This window comes from Coenobita brevimanus, chromosome 68, assembly GCF_032717465.1.
Source record: "Coenobita brevimanus isolate Jiangsu-jjx chromosome 68, ASM3271746v2, whole genome shotgun sequence".
Taxonomy (NCBI): domain Eukaryota; kingdom Metazoa; phylum Arthropoda; class Malacostraca; order Decapoda; family Coenobitidae; genus Coenobita; species Coenobita brevimanus.
The window spans coordinates 2,561,645-2,584,818 of record NC_137021.1 but is presented as its reverse complement, the minus strand read 5'-3'; the positions used below and the strand labels follow the sequence as shown (position 1 = coordinate 2,584,818).

General features: G+C 41.9%; 1 protein-coding gene across 1 annotated transcript; it reads right to left on the bottom strand.

Moving 5' to 3' along the window:
* Positions 1-12,589: 12,589 nt before the first annotated feature.
* Pmvk (Phosphomevalonate kinase) lies at positions 12,590-18,649 on the bottom strand. The gene is made up of 4 exons (XM_080276988.1): positions 18,564-18,649; positions 16,523-16,728; positions 15,426-15,575; positions 12,590-13,524 (listed from the first exon to the last, which is right to left on the bottom strand). Exons 1-4 carry the CDS (start codon positions 18,647-18,649, stop codon positions 13,328-13,330), a joined length of 639 nt encoding a protein of 212 aa, XP_080133114.1. The 3' UTR covers positions 12,590-13,327.
* Positions 18,650-23,174: the final 4,525 nt, after the last annotated feature.

Here is a 23,174-nt window from a genome sequence, read left to right as displayed (position 1 = left end):
TCATCATCATCATCATCATCATCATCAACACAATTACCAAGTATCACCAACACCATTATTATTATTTTTATCATTATTATTATCATTATTTCTAATCATTACTATCATCATCATCATCGTCACTATCACAAAAATCTTCATAATACAGCCATCATACTGACATAATCAGTGCGGTACCTGTTTCTCGAAGAGCCGTCCCATCTCCACGCAAGGCCGGTAATTTAAAGCCCAGGCACTACCGTCCCCCGTCTTCTGTGTTCCAGGCTCCGTTTTCTCTGCACTCGTGGGATTCAGCTCCATTTTTTTCCCACCATGATCAGATCCTTTACTTCCACTGGGGTCAAGGTCATTTAATCTTCCACGAGTATCTAGGTCAGTCTTCCTTCCACTGAGCTCTAGGTTAATTTTCTTTGCAGGATGGTCTAGGTCGGTCTTCTTCTTGAGTGAGGTGGTGGAGAGGGAGAGGCGGCCGATGTGGTAAGGGTGGTGGGTCCTGGTGCCGTTGTGGTGTTTGCTGTTGTGGCCACTTTCACTGCCATTACAGCTGGCGTTATCGGAGTCTGATACGCCTGTCGAGAGGAGAGAAATCAATATCATCATCATCATCATCATCATCATCATCACCAATACGAGGGAGAGGGTGAGAAAAAGAGAAAAAGTGAAAGAGAGAGAGAGAGAGAGAGAGCACAGGAAGTCAAGGAGGGATGTGGAATGAGAATGAATTGTGGAGTAAGTGAAGCGGAGGAGGTGCTACCATCATCATCATTATCATCATCATCATCATCATCATCATCATTGTCGCCACCATCACCAATACCACTACCACCACCACCACCACCACCACCAAAATCTGATTATCGTCCTGTAGGTATGTGTGGTGTGGCTGACCCTCACGTAACGGTGGGCCTTGAGACAGAAAAGTAGCCGGGACAGTTTTTAAGGTACTGTGTAAGGACGTGGAGATTTACTGTGATCGTCTATACATTCCTCACTTTAATCACACTCACTCTTTCCTTCTCTTCCCCCCCCCCATCTCGCTCTCATGGGTTCAACAAGGTGTCTTTCCCTATTATTATCCTTATCACTTAACTCTGGACACTTATACAACTTAAGGACACCAACACCATCACCCAAAAGGTTAATTCATTCGTTTAGGTACTTTTTTATTTTATTTTTTTGCCAACCACAGTACTCACCACTACCCCCCCCCCTTCACCCGCCACCATCAGATCGCCACTACAACCCCCCCCCCCAACCACTGCCACAACCTCCTATCCCTCCATCCAACCATCCACTCTATCCTCCCTTTAGTCACTTTCACTTCTCCCACGCTCCCTCCATCCAAACATCCATCTATTACCCATCCATCCCCCTACCACTCATCTCTCCTTTCAGTCCCCCCTCCTCCATCTATCTAACCACCTACTCATTACTCCCTCTATTTCCCAACCTTTTTCATGCCTGACGCTGGGTACAGACTTTATAGCCCGTTCCCTGATGTCCAGCAGTTCTCCTACATGCCACACACCTTCGCATGTCACCACTTCAGCGCTAATACACAAACACATGCTACGGCTGTCTTATTTAGGACTGGCGTAGCGGTATTAGCGGTGTTTTTACAAGTCGGTGGGCTCTAAAGAAATATTAGTAGTCTGTTTTAACGCAATCAAACGAAAAGACTACACCACTCCGTTCCAGTTTAAAATCGAATTCACATCCGTTCATCCTGCAAACCACTTCCCGGGCCTCCTGACCTGACCACTGCTGCCCTCCCCTCCCTTCCTCCAGCCACTACTCCCTAAACTCTGTCCTCATCCACCCTCCTCTAATTTTTCTTTCCTCACATCCTCCCGCTTCCAACTTTCCCCCACTGCCACACCCCGTTGCGTTTATCATTTTGACTATTTGTTTTTATGCTTTCCTCACTCATCTATTTCAAATGCCATATTCCTTTTTCTGATCTCTCCTTCCCCCGTCTCTCTCTCTCTCTCTCTCTCTCTCTCTCTCTCTCTCTCTCTCTCTCTCTCTCTCTCTCTCTCTCTCTCTCTCTCTCTCACCTTGTCATTCTCGTGTCTGCAAGTGCCCGCATTCAGCTCTCATCAGTCTGCCATTCGCTCCTGCCCGACTGTCCCCCCCCCCCACTTGCATGACTCTTCCTCTTCCTCTCTCTCCTTCTCCCACTATCACTCCCCCCCCCCCCACTTTTCCCTCTCCACACCATTTTCATGTCTATTAGGTAAGGTAACAACAAACAGCTCCTCCTTGATTGCTCCCTCCCATACCTGCTCCCCCCCCCCCGCTCTCTCTCTCTCTCTTTCTCTCTCTCATTTTATCTCTATCGTGTTACTGGGAGAAATAACCGCACTCAGCCTCAACAATCGTTCTCTGTCTATTTACCCATCTACTGTGCTGGACATGGAAACCTTCACGTGGTGGTACAGAACAACCGGGCGGCTCCTCTACCCAATTATACATGCAGTCTTCAACTCCTTCCCGATCCTCGAAGGGAGGATGAAAGGAAAGGAGGAGAAAGAAAAGCCTTCTTCAGTCCACCGAGTCATATAAGCCAGGGAACATAACAACATCAACAAGAAAAAGAAGAACAACAACAACAACAACTACTACTACTACTATTACCACCATTACCATTACCGTCTATCTATTCATCTTTTACTACTACTACCACAACTAACATCTATCTATTTATCTATCTACCTAACCATCCATCTATCTTTTCTTACCATTTTCGTGCCTCGTGGGTAAAGTGACAGCATTCAGTTCCATCAGTCTGCCAGCCGCCCCCGCCAGGCTGCCCCCGCCCACACTGGCATGCCGCTTCCTCCGCTGCCTGGAGGTGGGCGTGTGGGCGGCGGGGGGACGCTGAAGGCTCGAGTGGGCATCATGGTACACGTCCAGAGAATCCTGAAGAAGGCGAGGGGGGTGAAGGTGAGAAGGAATTTAGTTTAGAATTCGCATCACCTGAGAGAGAGAGAGAGAGAGAGAGAGAGAGAGAGAGAGAGAGAATACAAGGGAAATTTCACAACCCAACCAAAACAGGGGCACCAAAAATCAACAATGAAATATATAAAAGAAATTAGCACGATACATCTATTGGCATCTACTCTAAACTGAAACGATCAGCACAGAACACGAGCGAGACCTTGCAATTCACCCAAGTTCAACAATTTGCAGGATACGTCTAACAACATCTAACCTAAAGTCACACAAGTACCGAGAGAAAAATCAGTACCTAACCAAAGTCTGTCGAATACATAGCGGAAAAGTCAAACCATCTGAAACACATACTGGTAGAGACTGTGTTTTTCAATGTATTTCGCCACCTGTAAAATTTTTTCAGACGGAACTAGGAAGATAATTTTCTCTGACGGTACGTAACACTACCTAGGCTTTTCAAATAACAAAAGCTTCCCTGAAAACTAGACATCGATTTGAGGGAGGAGGGAGCTTTACAGAAAACGGGTGCTAGTGTGGCTGTACATAATCTTTAGTGATCTGCGTTCGTCCTTTACTTTGTGGTGAGAGGGAGAGGGGAGAAGAGAAACAGGGAGATAGAGAGGGAAAGAGGAAGGAGAGGGAAGGAGAGAATGAAACAGGTAGGAAAAGAAAGGGTGATGATGAGGAGAAAGGGAAAGGGCGAAGGAGTGAAAAGGAGAGAAATGACAGTATGGGACAGGGATAAGTAAGAATGGGAGAGGGATGAGTAAGAATGCAAGGAAGAAAAGTAAAAGGAGATAAAATGAGGGAGTGAGAGAGGGATGAGAACGAAAGAGAAAAAGGAGGAAAGAGAGAAGACGGAAAGGAAGATAAGCAAAGTGAGGAAGAAGGGAGGGAAGGAAGAGAAAATATGAAGCAGAGGAGAAATAAATAAATAAATAAAAGAATTGGAGTAATGAGAGAGAGAGAGAGAGAGAGAGAGAGAGAGAGAGAGAGAGAGAGAGAATGAATGGGCGTGCAGGAATAAATCTCAAACTTCTGGTGTAATCACAGTTTTTCAAGGTTTTCCTCCCAACAACTTGAATTACAGGCTTAATTAAGGATGAAAAATACTTTACTGTGGTCAGGGGGAGGCGTGTTTGGGGGTGATGGGGGAGGGACACGAGGTCGAGGTATGGTGATGGGAAGACCATTATGGGATTATGGGTATTGGGAGACGTGACTGTGGGGTTATAGAGACGTGGCTATGATATGGTTAAGGGTAGTAGTAGTGGTAGTAGTAATAGCAGAAGTAGTAGTAGTAGTAACAGTTACGGTAATGGATAGACGTCAAAGGGATGTAAAAGGGGACGTGGTTGAACTGATAGGAAAGTCTAGTTAGGAGGATGAGGGTGTGGTTATAAACTTCCCGAACACGTGATCATGAGGTATGTGTGATTATCGGGGCCCTTAAGGAATGTGGTTGGGAAAATTATGAAGACACGACCTGGCCATGGGTATCTTAAGGAGACAATGGTATACAGGACTATGCAGTATGTGTATTTATGTGGTAGAGTGACTATGTGGAGATGGTATGGCGGAGGAGGTTTGTATACGGTAGGGGTGTGGTTCTGAAACTACTAGGGAAACGTGGTTAATATAATACTCACTTGCCAGCTCCTGTAGCGCCAGTTTTTCCTCTGGTCATTCATGCAAGACAACCACCAGCCAAAAGTTAGCTTTCATACACATGCACTGACAGTAACAGTAAGCACACACAAGAACTAACACACGTGCACAATAGCATGAATGTAGATATCATGAATACAAGTAAGACATGCATAAATAAAGAAAAATTAATTAGATAAATCAATTACAAATTTAATTTAGCAATTAAATACAAAACTATACGCATTATCAAGTTCTTTAATTCTACCCCACCTGACAACTTGGAAAGTTTTTGATGTCAACAGAATCATCCTTGCAAGAAATACAGTACAACGAGAAACACAGCATCATGATGATAAAAATGACGATGACGACATGGACGATAACAAGGATAATGATGAAGATGTTGACAGATTACAAGCGCAAAAATGATCTCCTTACCTGAGAGTTGATGAGACTGAAGTAGGACTGTGGCTGTGATGCGGCGAGGTGCTGGGGGGTGAAGAAAGGTGTGGGGTTGTCCCCCTCTCCCCCCTCCCCACCTCCACCTCCAACCCCACCCCCACCATCCCCCACCACACACCCTTTGATCTGCCTGAGGGAGGATGGAAACAATGAGTACGTTATTTTCTACACCAGGTAACTAACACCTAGCAACTCTTCTACATACCTGCGTATGTATTTTTCTTTACTTATTTATACCGGAACTCAGTGCACAGCTAAATGTTATTTTCTGGCATGTTCTTTTGTATGTCTCAAAATGGGTACCGTAACTTTAATCACACATCAATGGGGGTAACTTCTATCTGTATATGTAAGCGAGGTAAATCTTATCTATATTATCTATAGGATATAATACAATGCAAGGCCTCCCATCCACACAAGCAGCCTCTACACCTGCAACATGTGCTTCGCAAAAACTATTGGGGGGGGGGGGAACTGAATACAACCACGCATTCTCTTTTGCCTAAGCCTATGGTCGCCGTGCTCTACAGAGTCATCGCTCACGTTATCGATCGAAAGGTCAAAGAAGTGCCTAAAAGCTTCAACAGAGGTCTCGCTACATAGGGCAACGCATTAGGCCAAGGGGGAAGTCTTTGTCCGTCTGTATCTATCTATCTATCTGCAGCCAGACTCCTTTTTCCAGGAATGGATGGCCAGAAACTAATCTATATGTGCACGGTGTAACAGCAGCAGGATCATATCACAATAAGCCTACCTGAGAAATACATTCTACCCTCCTGTCCCCGCAACAGCCTCCGACATTCGACTGGTTGATGTTGAGAATGTCTCTCTCTCTCTCTCTCTCTCTCTCTCTCTCTCTCTCTCTCTCTCTCTCTCTCTCTCTGTGTTGTGGTTACTGGTTGATCTGTGATGAAAATCTGGAACCACCGTAGTGTGTGATACGATACGGTGGAGGTAGTTTATAGTTCAGTTCTGGCCTTTGGTTCTTTCTTCATTGCATTAAAAAAAAAAAAATCAACACTACAGCCGTGGCTCCACAACGACACGTAAGCTTAACGTACGCAAACTGTACTGTATATATATATATATATATATATATATATATATATATATATATATATATATATATATATATATATATATATATATAAAAACGGTATTACACTACTTTCTCTTCAACATGCACCAAACTTTCATCCTCACACCTCCCCACGCTCCGCACCTAATCAGACCCCTTCAGTCCTATGACGTATTTTATCCTTGCTATCCTAAGACAAGCATATTCGCCTTAAGTAGAATTCGAGCTGGGGAGTTAAATATACCTTTCATTAACCCTTCCAGTACGAGATCTTTCCTAAATTTAAAAAAAAAAAACTGAAGACAAGACTAAATCATCGGAGTGAAGAGGTAGCCTAATGGTAACAAGACTACTGTTTTTACTCTACCTTGGTCTAGATTTTTGTTCCCTTGCAGCTTATTTCACATAGCTCAGAGACAGAAAACTACGGCTCTACATACTTTCAACAGCACTTCTTTGTGACTAGCACCATATACTAGTTAATCTATTTCTACAACTCAGCATTCAAGATGGTGAGATGGGATTTTTAGCCCTAGTCAGCGTAAAAAGAGTAAAGTAACAACTCCACTCCGAGTACTATGCTGAGTACGTCATCTGTTACAGTCTTGCTATCTCCAGACGACTTCATTCAACATAAAGATCTCTCGTAGTGGAAGGGTTAATGACGGTTGTACTTAAACCCTCCCAAATTAAAAATCAAATATAAGTTATAAGAATAAAAAAGGAATAACAAGAATAAACACGAAGTATTATGAATGAAAATTAAAGTAGCAGGAATTAAAAATGAAACCATCATCCACTCACTTGATGTAGTGCTGCCTACTTCTTCCTTAGCCTTTACCATTCATTTTCTGTGCCTGCCCTCCTCTCTTCCTATTTCTCCCATCTTTCCTGTCGCTACTTATTGCTTTTCTTTCCGTTACAGGTGGCTTTACATTGAGTGACAAGCCAAATGGTTTCCTGTAAGCCAAGAAACCATTTACAACGCAGGGTGGTAACCATATAACCGAATCATACGTGCTCCCTACGTGTCAAGTGGGTTGGTGGAGGGTTAGTGCCCCTCCCTGTAAACAAATAACCCAAGAGTCAAATGGCCACCCCGTACGGGATTATGGCGTCTGGCAATAGATAGATAGATAGAATAATAAAATGAAAATAAAAAATGAAAGTGATAAAGACAATGAATAAGATTAATAAAAAAAAATAAAAGCAATAATACAAAAGTATTAAGAATTTGAAAAATGAAAACTCATGGACTGAAGAGGAAGATAATTATGTAGTGTCCATTACCACCAGCCTCCCAGTATCATATTAACGTGTCCTTTGCTGACCTCAATACTGACATCAATATTCTGCCGTAATGCAACCACACATCATGGGACACCCGGCGAGTATGCTGGCTAATGCAACGAATGATAACGAACTACAGAAGTATTTGTATATACCTGGTTGCCTAGTTCAGTCACGGAAAGATGGGTTAGGTTGATAGTTACATGGAGGGTTAGGAAGGTAGTTTCTTGGATAGAGGAACTTATCATCACAATGTCAGAAATCGGGTCAGGAAAAATTTCGCAGCACTTACAGCAGCTGGTATAGGACTGTCTTGCAGTGACTGACACCCTAATTCAAGATAAAACTATATCAAGTATTCAAGATGAAAAAAGACAACCATGCAAAGTTCAAAAATGTTTGCAAACCTCAAACAACGTGCTAAGGTAAGCCTGAATAATTCTTTTCCTCCTTACAGACTACCGCGAACAGCTAACAGTTTCAAATTCATTGCCAGAGGTCCATGACTCGCTGGAAATTCTGAGTCAGTAGCTCAATGGGTATCCGATTTTATCAAAGAAACTTAGACCTGATCAATAACACTAACTCGAGTATTCAGTGTACCGTAAGTTAAGGACCCACTGCTGGACACTGGGTATAAACTTTCATTCCATGAGCTACACTTCACGCTCTTTACGTGAGTGAACGATTTCTCTTCACAAGAGCTGTCAAAATCTGGAAAAGCTGAGTTTCCAGAAGTTACAACTTCAAAAATACAAACTGGAATGAACTTACATGGCTGCTTTTCCTTGAATTAGTGTTGTAATCCACTTCCAATTTAATCCACTAACACAGACACTAGTGCCAGCCTCTCCTATGAGTTTTCTGTAACGGAGGGCATAACACAGGTAAGTGAAGAGAACGTTGACACAAGAAAACAAGGAGGGATGCACCGTGCACGCCTTCTTACCGCGCCATCAGCTGCTTCACTGTCTACCATTCCCGCCAAAACCACAACTAGCAAGTGTTTCTTTCTCATCAATATTTCGCATTTGATGAACGCTAATGATTTTTTCATGCAGATTTAGTATCTGTCATAGCAATTTGAAGTTGTCAGTCTAATCAAGGCTTCATGTATGGTAAAATATATTATTCCATTTTTCCAGAAATTGGAATGCGATATCTTCAGCAGCAAAAGTGACGTCATGTCGTACGAGCCTGGAAACGTTGCTAAGCAGGATGAATATTAATATGGATAGTAAAGTTGCCCTACTCTTATACGGTTCTGAAAGCTCGTAAAGCTCAAAACAAGTGCCACAAATATGTGCTTAGCAGTTGAATTCATGAAAATCAGATAATCAAATGCCTAGGCAAAAAGTAACTGGTAACTTCCTGGAATCACCACGAGGATCAAAAACCAATGATATTTCAGCTCTGTGAAGATGGTTTGTTCTTACTGGGTAAATTTTCATAACAAATCCTTACCGGCGAGGATTCCTAACAAACTGTTAACTCAGACGATGCAAGAATCATGCGAGCTTGTTGGCAATAATCAAGGAGTGTTATTAGGTTAGCGTTCTTCCATATTAATTCATTATTCATTGTTGAAACAGCGTGTAACCTGCCCAACACAAGAAATGCTAGATGAGAGATTTATGAATGGCACCCTGTTGAAGGACCAAGGAATAGCCTAAAGCCAAAGAGGTCCATCCATCATCCTAGTCCAAACCCTTTTTGCTCACTCAAGAGTGTAGGGGTCCGAGACAAGACTGTTCACTCCCAGCATACATGGCAAAGGCGACCAGGCACACTCTTCCCTGAGAGGCATATGCATAATTAACCCCAACGATTCCTTGGATGTAAATCTATCATCTCAAGCACTTTAATCCACTAGATTATCAAGCGTATGCCGGTAAATGGTTTCCTGGATTACATCATCATTCATCATCATCCCGGCCTCTTTTCCCACCCTAGGGCAGGATGAAAAATAGCAACGTCCAGACAGTCTAAGTTTGCCCACTCCAGTGGGCCACGTTTCCAGTCACTCTTCATTCAAGCCCCAGGAATCCTGGCTCCATCTGATACGCCAAAAACTTTCACCATATTCTGCAGATTCACATATACGCTTCTGATAGTCAACCCGAATGCTGTCACGTTAAAAAGGGGGGCCAAATCCCTGATCATGCACTTCTCAAAACATTCATCCAGCCTGCTCGAGCTCTTGTCAGTCCCCTAGCCTCACCAACTTCCATACCTCTCTTCCTTACACACTCATCCAGCATATCCCTCAACCTTTTCCTTGGCCTACCTCGTCTCCTCCCTCCTTCAAATTCGCCTGTCACTTTGAGTAGGACCACCTTAAGGTTTTGCATTGCATCATGTAAATGGATGGGGAGCACCCCCACCTACAAGCCAGAGGAACTTTTCACACAAACACACACACACACACACACAGTGCAAGTACAGTATATTATTTTTCATCATTTCATTTTCCACCTAAGGAAGAAATAGGCATAAAGAAAGCATGAAAGTGAAAGCCATCAACAGCAGGCCCAATGAAATAGGCTACACATTAATGCACACACCATTTCAAGCCCCAGGAATCTTGTGTTGCCACCTCTCAAACTTAGTTATGTTCAGTATATATTTTTCTCCTTAACTATATTTGACATACACCTTCCACATCTTCACATAGTCCTCCTGTAATTTCCATACTCATTAACCTGTTTTGTACGAAGGCCTCCACAGAACCAGCCAACTTTCTTCTACGCTGCATTATGCTTCACTGTTCACATATAACTCCATTAGGTCCACTGAAGCTTATCCAGACTGAGTTATGCCCAAAAAGGTCAACTTAGGTCCAGTGGTTGGCTTGGTAGAGTGAATCTCCATTCATTTACATATTTCTTCCCACCTGAGGAGACATATGATACTGTATACATCTATCTATCTATCTATCTATTGCCAGACGCCTCAATCCCGTTTGGGGTGGCCACAAACAAATCGCCTCCAAGTCGCCCTGTCCCCCGCCATTTCACTGCCCTGCTCCCAACTCACACCCCCCTCTCTCATATACCTCTCCACCCCATCCCTCCATCTCATCCTCGGCCTCCCCCTCCCTCTTCCCCCCTCCACCTCACTCACATACACTCTCTTCGTCAGTCTTTCACCCTCCATCCTCTCCACATGGCCAAACCACCTCAGTGTGTTCCTCATAACGCTTCCTATCACATCCACATCCACACCACAACGCTCCTTTATATCCTCATTCGTCAGCCTGTCTCTCCACGTGGCTCCACAGGCTCCTCTTAAATAACTCATTTCCACTGCTCTCACTCTTGACTTGTGTCCTTCCAACAATGTCCAAGCTTCACTTCCGTACGTTAGAGTTGGTATCACAATACTGTCATGTAGTAACTTTTTCACTTCCATGCTCACTTCCCTGTTCCTTATCACTGCTTTCAAGGAACCAGCAACCTTTCTTCCCTGCTGTACCCTTTCAAGCACTTCACCCTCCAAACCTCCATCCTTACTCATCACGCTACCCAAATACTTAAACGTACTCACATTTTCCAATTCCTCACCTTCCAACCTCGATGTACATTCACTAACTTCACCTATCTCAAAGACCATCACTTTACTCTTCCCTACATTTTTATCCTTTTGCTGATGTTCGTTTTTAATTAAGTCCATAGTAAATTGCAGAAACATTGTCTATCAAAGTTGCACTGCTATCTTCAAAGCAGAAACATTGTCTATTAAAGTTGCACTGCTATCTTCAAAGCTGAGTTATTAGTTTCTTGTAATTTATAGTTCCAGTTAAGAAAGTAGCTGATACTCTGTAACACATGCTCGACCTGTAATGGGGACTGTTCGTATGTGTCCAAGATAATAATGTAAGGGGGTCCGTGAACTGGATACTGGAAGGAATAGGATAAAGATTGATGTCTACATGGCTGGTATAGAGAGAATACACTAACAACTGCTGAGAAAGTTAAATATCAAAATAACTGGTGTGACAAAATGGTGGTCCTTTGCACAGTACAGCACTTACAAACTTCATTCAGCCATGACAAAAATCACCAAGTCTCACTACTGCTCCCTCTGGCCAGTAGCTCCACCTCAAAATATATAGGACTGCTAAACATCATCATATATACTGTATATAAATTTATTAACATCACTACATATAAAAATGCTTTAATAAATTCTGCAAAACATTATTACAGTAAAAGTCCTCCAATCCATCCACCAATAATTCAAATATCCCAATACTCCGAATTTATCATAGCCAAGTTTTTAAATTTTTCCCGATTTTTTTTTTTTCTGGACTTTATCTAAGGATTTATCTGGTCTGGACTTGCTCTTGGACTTCAATGTACTGTACCTGCCACCACCTATTCAGCTTTGGTACATTTCCAGTGAGTAAAACAATGACCCATATCATTTGAAGTGTTTATTTAATGATCATGTACATAGTTCTAATGTGTTCAAGGGTCCCTCCTAATAGTCCGAAAAACACAGTGGTCCGAAAGACCCTCATTCCCATGCCATTCAGATTACAGGACTTTTACTGTAGCAAGTTTTTCCATGTGATATAAAGTCATCCAGAAATTCCATATCCAACCATATAAAATCCCACCATTCACCATAAAATACAATATCACAGTCATTTGTCAGATCCACAACCAGTCAAGATTATGCACAATTAATAGTTCTGGGTACACCAGTTACAACTAGAGCAAACCAACATAAAATATTCACTTAAATAAATTCTTACTTATGCCATCCATCCATCCATCATCCAATCCAAGGTTGCTCCATGAGGAGTGTAGGAGCCTGGGGCTAGGCAAGTTGGTCCTGACATTGAAGATGAGAGTGACCAGCCTCATCCCTGAGTGGCATTCCATGAGCAATAAACCCCAACCACCCCTCGGATATAAACCTACACAGGCTAAATCCAACTGGAGCACCTTAATTACCCACATAACCACCAAGTGCCATAATCTGGTTATATGGTTACCACCCAGCATAGTAAATGGTTTCCTGGTGTACAGGAAACCATTTGACTTGTTACTCAGTGTAGAGTCATCCATAGGCAGAAGGAAGGGGAAAGAACAAAAGAAAGAATGACAGAAGAGGATGCTAAAATCATCTGTAGGCAGAAGGAAGTAGTAAGAATTGAGAGAAAGACAGCAGAGGAAAGAAGGGGAAGAGGCAAGGGCAGACACCCAAAGCAGCGCTACACTGAGTGAGTGGATGGTGAGCACCCCCAACTACCACATATAAGCATCATCAAAGCATTAAGGGCCTTGTTCGTCACACAACCACTTTACTGCAATGTGCATTACACCAAAGTTCAACTTGGGTGATGACAACAAAATTGTTTCTAAGAAATTCATCTCATCTCTATTCCCTCCAACAATCCAAGCTGCCTTCATGCTCCTCCACTTCATCACTGTACTTCATTCTTATTCATCCTCTTCTTTTTCCCTATCAACTTCATTTGCTCAATGTTAACCAAGTGGCAGCTTAAGTCAATGAGACTAAGTACTGTACTTTGTCATGAAGGAAAAAACAACTATGATAAAACATCACAGGCATCAGCAAATCATGCACTTTGTCATAAATACAAAATTAACAAAAATGCTTGTATAACACCACTGTGTGTCAGCTAACTGGTCTAACAGTTTAAAACATCATTCAGTGATGATCCCTTGCCTTGTACACACAGGTTGCAATCTCCAAGAACAGAGAATGAATTAACTCTCTCAGTCTCTTACATATATCTCTTACAACTCGCTCTCAATAAACACAGTCTTCTGCCATTAGCTGGAATTCAATACTAAACTTGACTCAACCACGAGAGCGTTAAATTGTAAGAACACAAATGGGCTGGAGAAGTAGTCAGTGTCACTGAGGTAGTGACTCGGATTTTGATGTAGAGTTGTGGGGCTGAGATAAAGATGATGATGTAAGGCAAGTCTGACAGAGAGTTTGGAGCTGGCTCAATACTTCATTCACTGCCTCCTTCTCTCCATTGTTGTCCACCACAAGATTCCAACTGTTCACACCATCCAGGTCACACTCACTCTCAGCATCATCAACACCTGAGAAGAATTAGATAAATAAATAATACACCATTAAAAATTAATCATTTGTGGTAGATGGTGGCACTCACCATCAACTCATTCGATGCGTCCAGCTCTCAGGTGCCTTCCCATTCCTCTCTTCCTTCTTTCCTCCTTTGTCTACAAGTGTCTCTACACTGAGTGACAAGCCAATTGATTACACCAGGAAACCATTTACTATGCTGGGTGGTAATCATATAACCAAATTTTATGGTTTAGCGGGTAATTAAGGCACTCCAGTTGAACTGAGGCGGTGCAGGTTCATATGCAAGGGGTGGTTGGGGTTTATTGCTCACATAATGCCACTCAGGGATGAGTGAGGCTGGTCACTCTCATCTTAAATGCCAGGCCCAACTTGCCTAGCCGCGGGATCCGGGCTCCTACACTCCTCATGGGGCAATACTGGATTAGATGAATGAATGAATGAATGAATAATTTAAACATCATCATCTAATCGTGTGTTGTCCCATGAGGAGCATTAGAGCCTGGGGCCAGGCAAGTTGGTCCTGACATTTAAGATGAGAGTGACCAGCCTCATTCATCCCCGAGTGGCATTATGTGAGCAATAACCCCAACCACTCCTTGGATGTAAACCTGCATAGGCTCAATCTGATTGGGGCGCCTTAATTACCCACTAAACCACCAGGCGCCATAACTTGGTTATCATTACAAGTTAACCCGTACTGCGGGGGGGGGGGGATTATACCCCTCTACGCCAGCCGATTTTGGATTTTTTTATGTCTAAATGGGCTTAATACAACAATATAAGATCCCTGGCACTAATAAAAGTAATCACTAAAGCCAGATAGTTGCCTGAATCCAGTCAGGCTGGTGCGCTCTACCTCTGAAATCATCGAGCTACTGAGAGTAGAGCGGCTGTGAGCTTGTAAACTGATTTTGGAATATTTTTTGTGGGTAAATGGGCTTAATACATCAATATAAGATCCCTGGCACTAACAGAAGTAATCACCAAAGCCAGAAAGTAGGTGAATCGAGTCAGGTTGGTGCCACTCGACCTCTGAAATCTTCAAAGTTACAGAGACAGCAGAGCGGCTGTGAGCCTGCGAAGACTCAGTCGCCTCCCATGCTCCTAAATCAGTGTTGTAAGCTAGAGGAGAAATGTCTGAAGTTAGCAAGATACGTTATTACTTTCCATTTTACTTTGGTTGCTTTCAATGACTTCTCAATGCTGCAGGACGTAGATCTACGTCACCAGCGTTTTTGAAGGGGACGTAGATCTACACTGTGTGGTACAGGTTAAAGGCTCAAATAACTACCATGCAACAACTTAGCTTAACAGTGTATGAACAAAGATGATGAGGTATAAATACAGCAGAGATAAATGCTCATTAGATTAGATGATGTATGTATGACCTTCATATATCTTACTCACAACCTATATAATGTGAAAGACACATCATTTCCCTCATGAAGCTACAAAAACATCAGTTCTCACATGGGCCATCCAGACCCTACCTGTTTACAAAGCAGTGTTCATGACTCATTCATCTACATCAGTTCCCACAAGCTCCCCTACATCAACAATCATTACCCACACAACTCTTACTAGAATTTTGGTAAAACACATTTTACTGGTCTTCCACAAGAACTTGTGACACATCATAAAAACACCCATCACACCAGTTCTTGCATATATTCGGCATTCATGGAGGATATTAGCACAGAAATGGCTGAAATGTTGACATTTGAACATGCATGCCACATACTGCACCTCAGGAAACACACTATCAAGTCTATCCTCACAAAAAATAAATAAATAAATAAAAATTTCCAAAATATACCAAGCCACACTAAATAAATAAAATAATAACAATTAAATGTGCAGATTATCTTACTCTAACCATCTCTGCCTCATTTACCTGGTGTGAAGTTCCATCTCCTCTGAGCCCTGGCCTCTGGTGATGCCCTGACTCGCACTGTGTACAGGCAACCTGGGTAGTGCTCCTGAAACCAAGCCAGGTCACTTCGACGCCGCATGTCACTCACTATCCACACTGGGTATTGTTCACCTGTGGTGGGAGGAGGCAGTGCTTAGGTGTGTATCGAACTGGGAAGGTAGCTGGGAAAATATCAATTAACCCCTTCAACATAATGGTGTAATGATGGAGAGGGATGATATTAAATGGTTGCACTGCATTAACCAGACAGTGAAGCTGCCTCATTAGCCTCTACAAACATCCTTCACCTCCCTCCCTCTCCCCTCAAGTGAGGACAGTGTACTGCAGAAGGATAATTTCAGCCAGTCCATCGGGTTTACATTTTGATGAGCCCCGGACTACCACAACAACATTCTTTCTAATGATGTTTTTTGTTTCTTCTAGCTACCACACTGAAAACATGGTGCAGCATACGGTAGATCTCTCTTAGTAAAGGTTTAATAAAGGATATATCTAACTTTGTCATGATATAATGTCTTACCTAAGTTCAGTAAAATCATCTGGTGATACAAAGAACACTTAAAACATATATCAGTGGTTTCAAAGGGTTAAAGAAATGAATTTAAACAGTATGGTGTATCAGGGGAATAACCAGAAGCTAGTGCTATGAAGGCCTTAATACTAGTATGAGGCCGAGTGTGAAAACTAAGTGTTGCAAGGTGTATTAATGTCCATATCATGGTATGGGTGCAAGACTGGTGATATATAGGAGTGAAAAATCATGAATAAAACTAATGAAAATGGGATCCACAATACATGAAGGAGTTACTTGCTAGAAATGTACAACCATGAGCAAATACACACCAGGAATCATCTGCCATCACTGTGTCCTGCCTTCTATTTATCTCATTCCTCCCCACATGGCATACAGTATCCACCCTTTTCATACTCTTATGTGTTTCTTACTGCTATCATATAAAAACAGTTCATGTAACAATTTCCAATGCCACAATCTGATGAGAAGTGTTAGCAAACTTTTACTCATGGCTGTACCTACCTTTACATTATTAATACATTACCCTGGTACATTTGGATGGCAGCCCTTATAAAGATGCCTGTGTCCTGGGCTCGCCTGGCTTCACTCCAAGTTATCATTTGTACCCGGTATTTCTCTTTGTAGTCTGAGGCAGTCAGGAGGTGATTATAATCAAGTCCATGATCATCTGCAAACTGCTGCTTGATGGGACCCGAGAGACGGATTATAACACTGTTGTTGTCATCTAGCCTGTAACAGCATACAGAACTGACCATTGATTTCAGCTAAAATACTGGTATACAATACCATACATACTGAAAGTCCATTAAAGGCTTTCTGATGAATGAAATTTCCAGTTACAGAAGTATATTTCATTAAATGTTTCCTTTAGCTGCCTTTAACATGAAAGCATAAATATACCTGTAAGGCACGAGTGAAGTGGGCAACAAATCCTTCTACTCAGGAAGTAGTCATAAAAAAAAAGCAAAAGTTTAACAGAGTGTAGGATCTTAACACAGGCTGACAATACACTCTCACCCTATGCTAGGTGCTTAAAACTGACAATCCCCTAAAATATTAAGACTAACTTTTTAAATTATGGGGGTAGAAAGGTGGCCTGCAGTCCTACTGGATACCTAGGTTCAATCCTCGCTGGGGCAGGAAACAGTTTAAGGCTCTTAATTTCATAAAACCAGACTTTACTGATCTACCAGAAGACCCGCCGACGTGTCGTAAAAATACCCCCGCTAATACCAATACACCAGTCCTGTAAGAGACAGCCCTAACATGTATTCAATATGGGCAGTGGGTGTTAGCACTGAAGTGGTGACATGTAGAGATGTATGGTATGGCTGTGAAGCCTATGCCCATTCACAGCATATGCCCAGAGTCGGACACACATTAAAATAAAAAAATTTAAAAAATAGCCACAAAGAGGCTGTAATACCAAATGATCCACATCACTTCCTCTGTCTCATTAAACTAAATAAATTAATCAGTTTACATCCCTTACTGAGGAAAAGACATAGTAAAAAGGATAGGCAAACATAATTCTTGCAAGACTGTGATGATCATCTGATCAATGAGCAAGATATAATGAATAGGTGTGGCAACAAGGTTTGAAACGCGCCTCTTGCCTCGGAACCCCCAACCCTACCCCTTCCACTTCAGCACTATCGTCGTTGGAGTTGGGTACGTTCAGTATTTTATGCCCTTAAAACCCTTTATTATTTATTGTTTAGTGTTTAATTTGTGTGTAATACATGCACTGACTGACTGATTGAGTGTGTGCCTGTGTTAAGTGGGGGAAAATGGGGAAAAGTGGGGTGAAAAAGGGGACTTTGGCCAAACATCCAGAATCAAATTCCATTTTTCCCATAGGTTTAGTTATTTGCATGGCACGGTTTTCTACTGCACAGGCTTGGCCCAGAACCAATTAGCCGTGTCTTAGGTGACTTGACTGTATATAAGAGAGGGGGGTGTGAGCTAGGAGCAGTGCAATGAAATGGCAGAGGACAGGGCGACATGGAGGCAATTTGTTTGTGGCCACCCCTTACGGGATTAAGGCATCTGGCAATACATAGATAATAGATATAGGTAATAATAATAATAATAATAATAATAATATTATTATTATTATCATTATTATTATTACTATCATTATTTACAAATTCATTATGTTTGGGAGTGGTGTCTCTGTAGGAAGGGAGGTTTACTCTATTTAACTGATTATACTTAGCTACATGGTGTGCGAAGATTACCGGGTATATATTTTCCCTGGTGTAGGAAAGTAGATTACTACAGTATAACATTCTGTATGTACAGGTCTGGCAAACTGTCTACAAAATAAGGAACTACAAGAGTACAGTACAGCACACCAACATTCTTTACTGTATTCTCGTTATATCCATACAGCTTTACAGTAATGGATTCACTTTTGTATAAACTCAAAACCTCTTCACAACAAGAAATTTCCCCTCTAGTGAAAAAAAAACACCTGGAGGTAGATATAAAAAACAGAATTAATTACATCATTGGACAGAACACATCAACGAGGATTTGGTCAAAAATGTCTGAAAGCTTACCTCCGATGCAGCAAGTCAGTGATGTAGTCCTTCCCTGATTTGCGCTTGCCACTGAAGAGCAGAATCAGTGCTGGCTTGGCTGCCATCACTCCAGTAAGGTTCTGCAAGTAATAAACTGTAATTAACATGGCTGAGGTGTCTGGTGATTTATACTGTATTCAGTCTTTAACCTGACAGATCTGGACTATTCCCACAATTTGAGTACAGTACTAAGGTGTGTTTACATGAATTCTTACCCTTAGTTATAAGAGTGAGTCTCCTTGGCTACTTGCTAAGTGAGCCCTTCAGTCAAGTGGCCATCAACTGACCTGAAAGGGAATATGGATTTTTATAAAGATCTAAGCCACAGCCCAGGTCCTTGCTTGTGGCCAAGAGACTGAAAATCTTATACAGTATACATTATGACAATTTATTCAAATACGGAAAAAATATGATGGTGTAACTAAAGTGAGAAATTTAAAAATTTTGTAAGGATGGGCAAGATCTGATCAAGTTATTGTATACAGAATATACTCTACAACTATTTAACACCAAGTCTACTAAAACTGAAAACATGGTATAATATCGCCAGAGTTTTTCTCTCTGACTGCTGGGGACACCAGGTGGCGATTCTGAAACTGGTACCTAAAATTTTATTTAAAAGTACTGTAATAAGTTCGCTTCCATCATCTTTACCAAAGCAACGGAAGTTACTTGATCATGACTGACCTTTTTATAGTTAACAATTCAAGAAACCCCTTCAAAATCAATACCGGCTTCCTGTAATACTTGTTACATACTTCTGTCAACTTATGCTGAACCATAGTTCATATTTACCAATACAAAGGCGGAGATTTGATCAGTCTGATTATGACCTGTGTTCTGGCTGACCAAATTACCGCGGCTCAACGTGGGCAGAACTAGCATGTGTACTTACACGATCTGAATTTCCATATGGATCTGTAAATGCAATTTCGAAAAGCTGTTCTCTTGTTATAAAACACACTTAAAGAATCACAACAGCGACACAACACTACAGGAAACATAACGGGACCGCTATTATTGACAGCTCATTGCCAGATATTACCAAGAGGATGTCGAATACAAAATGTGAATTTGCACTCAAAAATTATTTTAGTTTTCACTGTAAAATTCTTTTATCGACAGAAAACAAAGGAACTTGCCCAAAATATAGGGGTGGCTAAGGAATATACCACTGAGCTCTATAATATGGAGGGGCTATCTCCGCGCGAACGTTATGACTTTGGCGCCATATTGAAACAGAACTCGTCCTCTGCACCATGGTAATGAAATTGGAACACTGTTCGTAGCCTGCTGTCTCTGTCTCGCTCATGCTTCTGTAAGCTCCGCAGCGGTCCATGGCACTATATTTTCCGGATTCATCGGCTTTCAAAAGGCAAGGACATCCACCGAGGTGCATAAACATGGCTGCCATTACATAAGCGCCGCCGGTGCCCTTCCAGCGAGCACACAAACTACGCGGCGCTGCCCATGAGGAAGCCCCTTAATATTATAGAGCTCAGTGGAATATACCCTTACTGGCTGGGGGCTTGTGTAAGCGCAGTCACAAAAGGGAAAGCTTCGAGGATTTTTAGCCTATGTATTAACCTCTGCAGTTACATATAGCCTATGGCGATGCGCTCACTCCCTCATGCATTTCCCCACCTCCTTTCATGCCGCCAAAGGAAATCTTGGTGCAAGACCCTATCAATGCGTCACTTAATTTGGCCCGATGGCCTAACTGTGAGGTGCTACACAAATGAAATGCTGCAGCTGGCGTACTGAAAGAAAACTATCCTAAACACTTCTGTAAGGAAGGCGATAGGAGCGACCATGCCTATGACCTCGTCATTGCCATTTCACCCCCCCCCCCGCATCCTTCCAAAGTACCCCCAAGGGATTATTTCACCGAGCTAGACCTAGATAGATCATAGCTATACCCCTGCTAGGATTACAGAACGCTTCCCCTCCCACCCACGAGCAGAGCAAAGTCTCGAGCTCGAGTCACCTACTTTACCACTGAGTCACCCCGCCCCCCCCACCAAGTACCCTCAAGATAGTCTTTTCATAGCTCCAGCAATGACAGAAGCATCACAGTAAAGCCCACCTGAAGCAGACCCTGACCAGGAGTGTGCCATGAGCAGTCCTGCAGCTCTTCCTTCTCATATTGAATAGACTTGCCCGAGTAGTACAGAAATGGGTGGTGTGACTTTTCATATACTGCTCACGTAGCCCTCCATCCAAATGCTCCCCTCCATATGCTTATTCATCTGGAATAAAACCAACAACTGTAATAACTGTTTCCTTGCCAACCCCCTTCACTGTCTTCCCCAAAGGAGTCAGAATAGCTGTGGTAGCAATCGTTCTTCACGACCGTAGGGTTGGCAGCTCGACCCCACACTGGGGTAGCCTGCTTCTGGTGAGAAATAAGGCATTCTCTCCAAGGCTCTCTCCTAGCCCTGCAAAGCTATATGGTCCATTGGTTCTAGCCCAGGAGATTCCCTTGTTGTATGAATTCACCCTTTTTGACTCCCCCCCCCCCTTTCTTATTCATTAACCCTTCAATCCAATGGTCTATTTCATTAAGCCTTGTGGAAACCTCTTGCAGCAATGGGATTAATGTATGCTGCATCCAACCACCCCAATTCAATCTCTATCCAGTACTTAATAAAGGTCCACAAAAATACACCAAGCAGGGGTGACATATAACCAATATTTACCACTTTGCCCTATAATCCCTTTCATTTACTTTGATATATTTTATAACTGCTTCATCAATTTAATTAACATTACCGTCTACCACTGGTAACAACATATGTACAATAGCTGCTAGTTCAAGGTAGGAGCTGAAACTGAAATGTAACCCTATGTCAGTTGCTTCAGTTTCAACTTACTTTCCTTCTTCATTATTTGGTGCCTTCTGAAACTTTATTCATACAATTTTTGTTTCATAACACATCTGTCACCAGTTAGATTCACGTCCAAAAAAGTTATGGGAAGAAACTTACATGTAATAGATATGCACCCACCCACATCACCACTAGCAGCAAAAATTTAGAGGAGGGGGAAACGATTGTGTGACACTGCTGCTATACCACACCTCCAACAAGTCCTCCTCCGAGCTTGCTGACTGCTTGTTTATTTTAACGTTCTTTACAGAGCTAAATTAATGGAAGAATTTGCTGTATATCATAGTATTCCCATACTTTTGTCTTTCTACCCTTTCACAGTCAATAAAAATTTCTTTGCCATGGTCCTTCTAAAAGATAAGGCACTGCCCCTATTAAAGACTAGTATGTGTAGCCCTTGGTGATGGTGAGCCCTTCCTATTGGCCAGCGCAATGAAAGGTCCTGCAGTCTTGTGGCAGCCTGTGAACTTCTGACAGAGATATGAACTGCAGATGTGAGGGTTATAGCTAACAATTTTGAACGCTATTCTATTCAAAACCAACTAAAGCTGACTGTTATCATGTTGAACATCAGGTTTTCACTAACAAAACTAAGGGTTCTACAATAATCATGGCCTTATGAAGATGGGTTGGAAAAAAAAAAATAATATTCAAACTTATGATCTCCTTTCCATTAGATGATTTCAAGGGAAGTATTAAAGAGGGTTTATGTGGAAATATTGCCTTCATGCATGTATAAAGACTGTGAATCATTTGAATAAGGGTAACAGGATTTCCATTTCTTAGAAACAATGATAGAAACGGATAATTTCGACATTTCCATTTGGTACTTGGCTCTCCCACACATACGACTGTAAACAAGCACGAGACTGGCAAGGTGTGCCACTGATGGGATGAGTAGTCATGTGAGACTAACATTCAGGAAAACTTGTACATTGCTCCAGCAATGACTTTAAAAATATAGTAAAAGTTGTGCATGAAAGGATTTCTCCAAATACTGTGCTGTATTTAGCATGTTATTTCTTTTTTTTTCTAATACCACATACACACCAAGAGCATAACTGTCAAAGGCATTTGAAAAATTCTATGATCTGAGGAATAACATGACAATGTGCAGAAAAATTTATCTTTGAAACCCACAAAACATGTATCTGGGAGCAGTTCGCAGACTGCCACCAGATGGCAGTACCTCTCAGTGCACTGGTCAATTGTCAATACATTGACTCAACCTCCTTTGCTATATCTCCATCAAGCTGAATAAAATAACATGGTGGAAACAACAGTTTCATGAAAGAACTACATCCAAGATGTAACGGTCAAAGGAGATTGTTTCTAACCCTTTCACTTGAGGGAGTATCTTGACCTCAATATAACTATCTGGAATTAGATTTAGTAAAATACTGTACAAAGCACATCCAACTTGTGGGGTTAATGCAAACTGTGTTCAATTCTCAAAACTGTATGATTTTCTATTCTGATTACTTTATTCAGCCCTGGAAACTTTTCTAACTTGAGGTACTAAATAAACCCTCCATTAACCTCTTCGTTACTTAGGTGGTTTCCTTAGATTATATACATATATATATATATATATATATATATATATATATATATATATATATACACACACACACACACTTATACACTGCTCCATGAGGAGCATAGGAGTCCAGGCCTAAATAAAAAATAAAATAAAATGAAT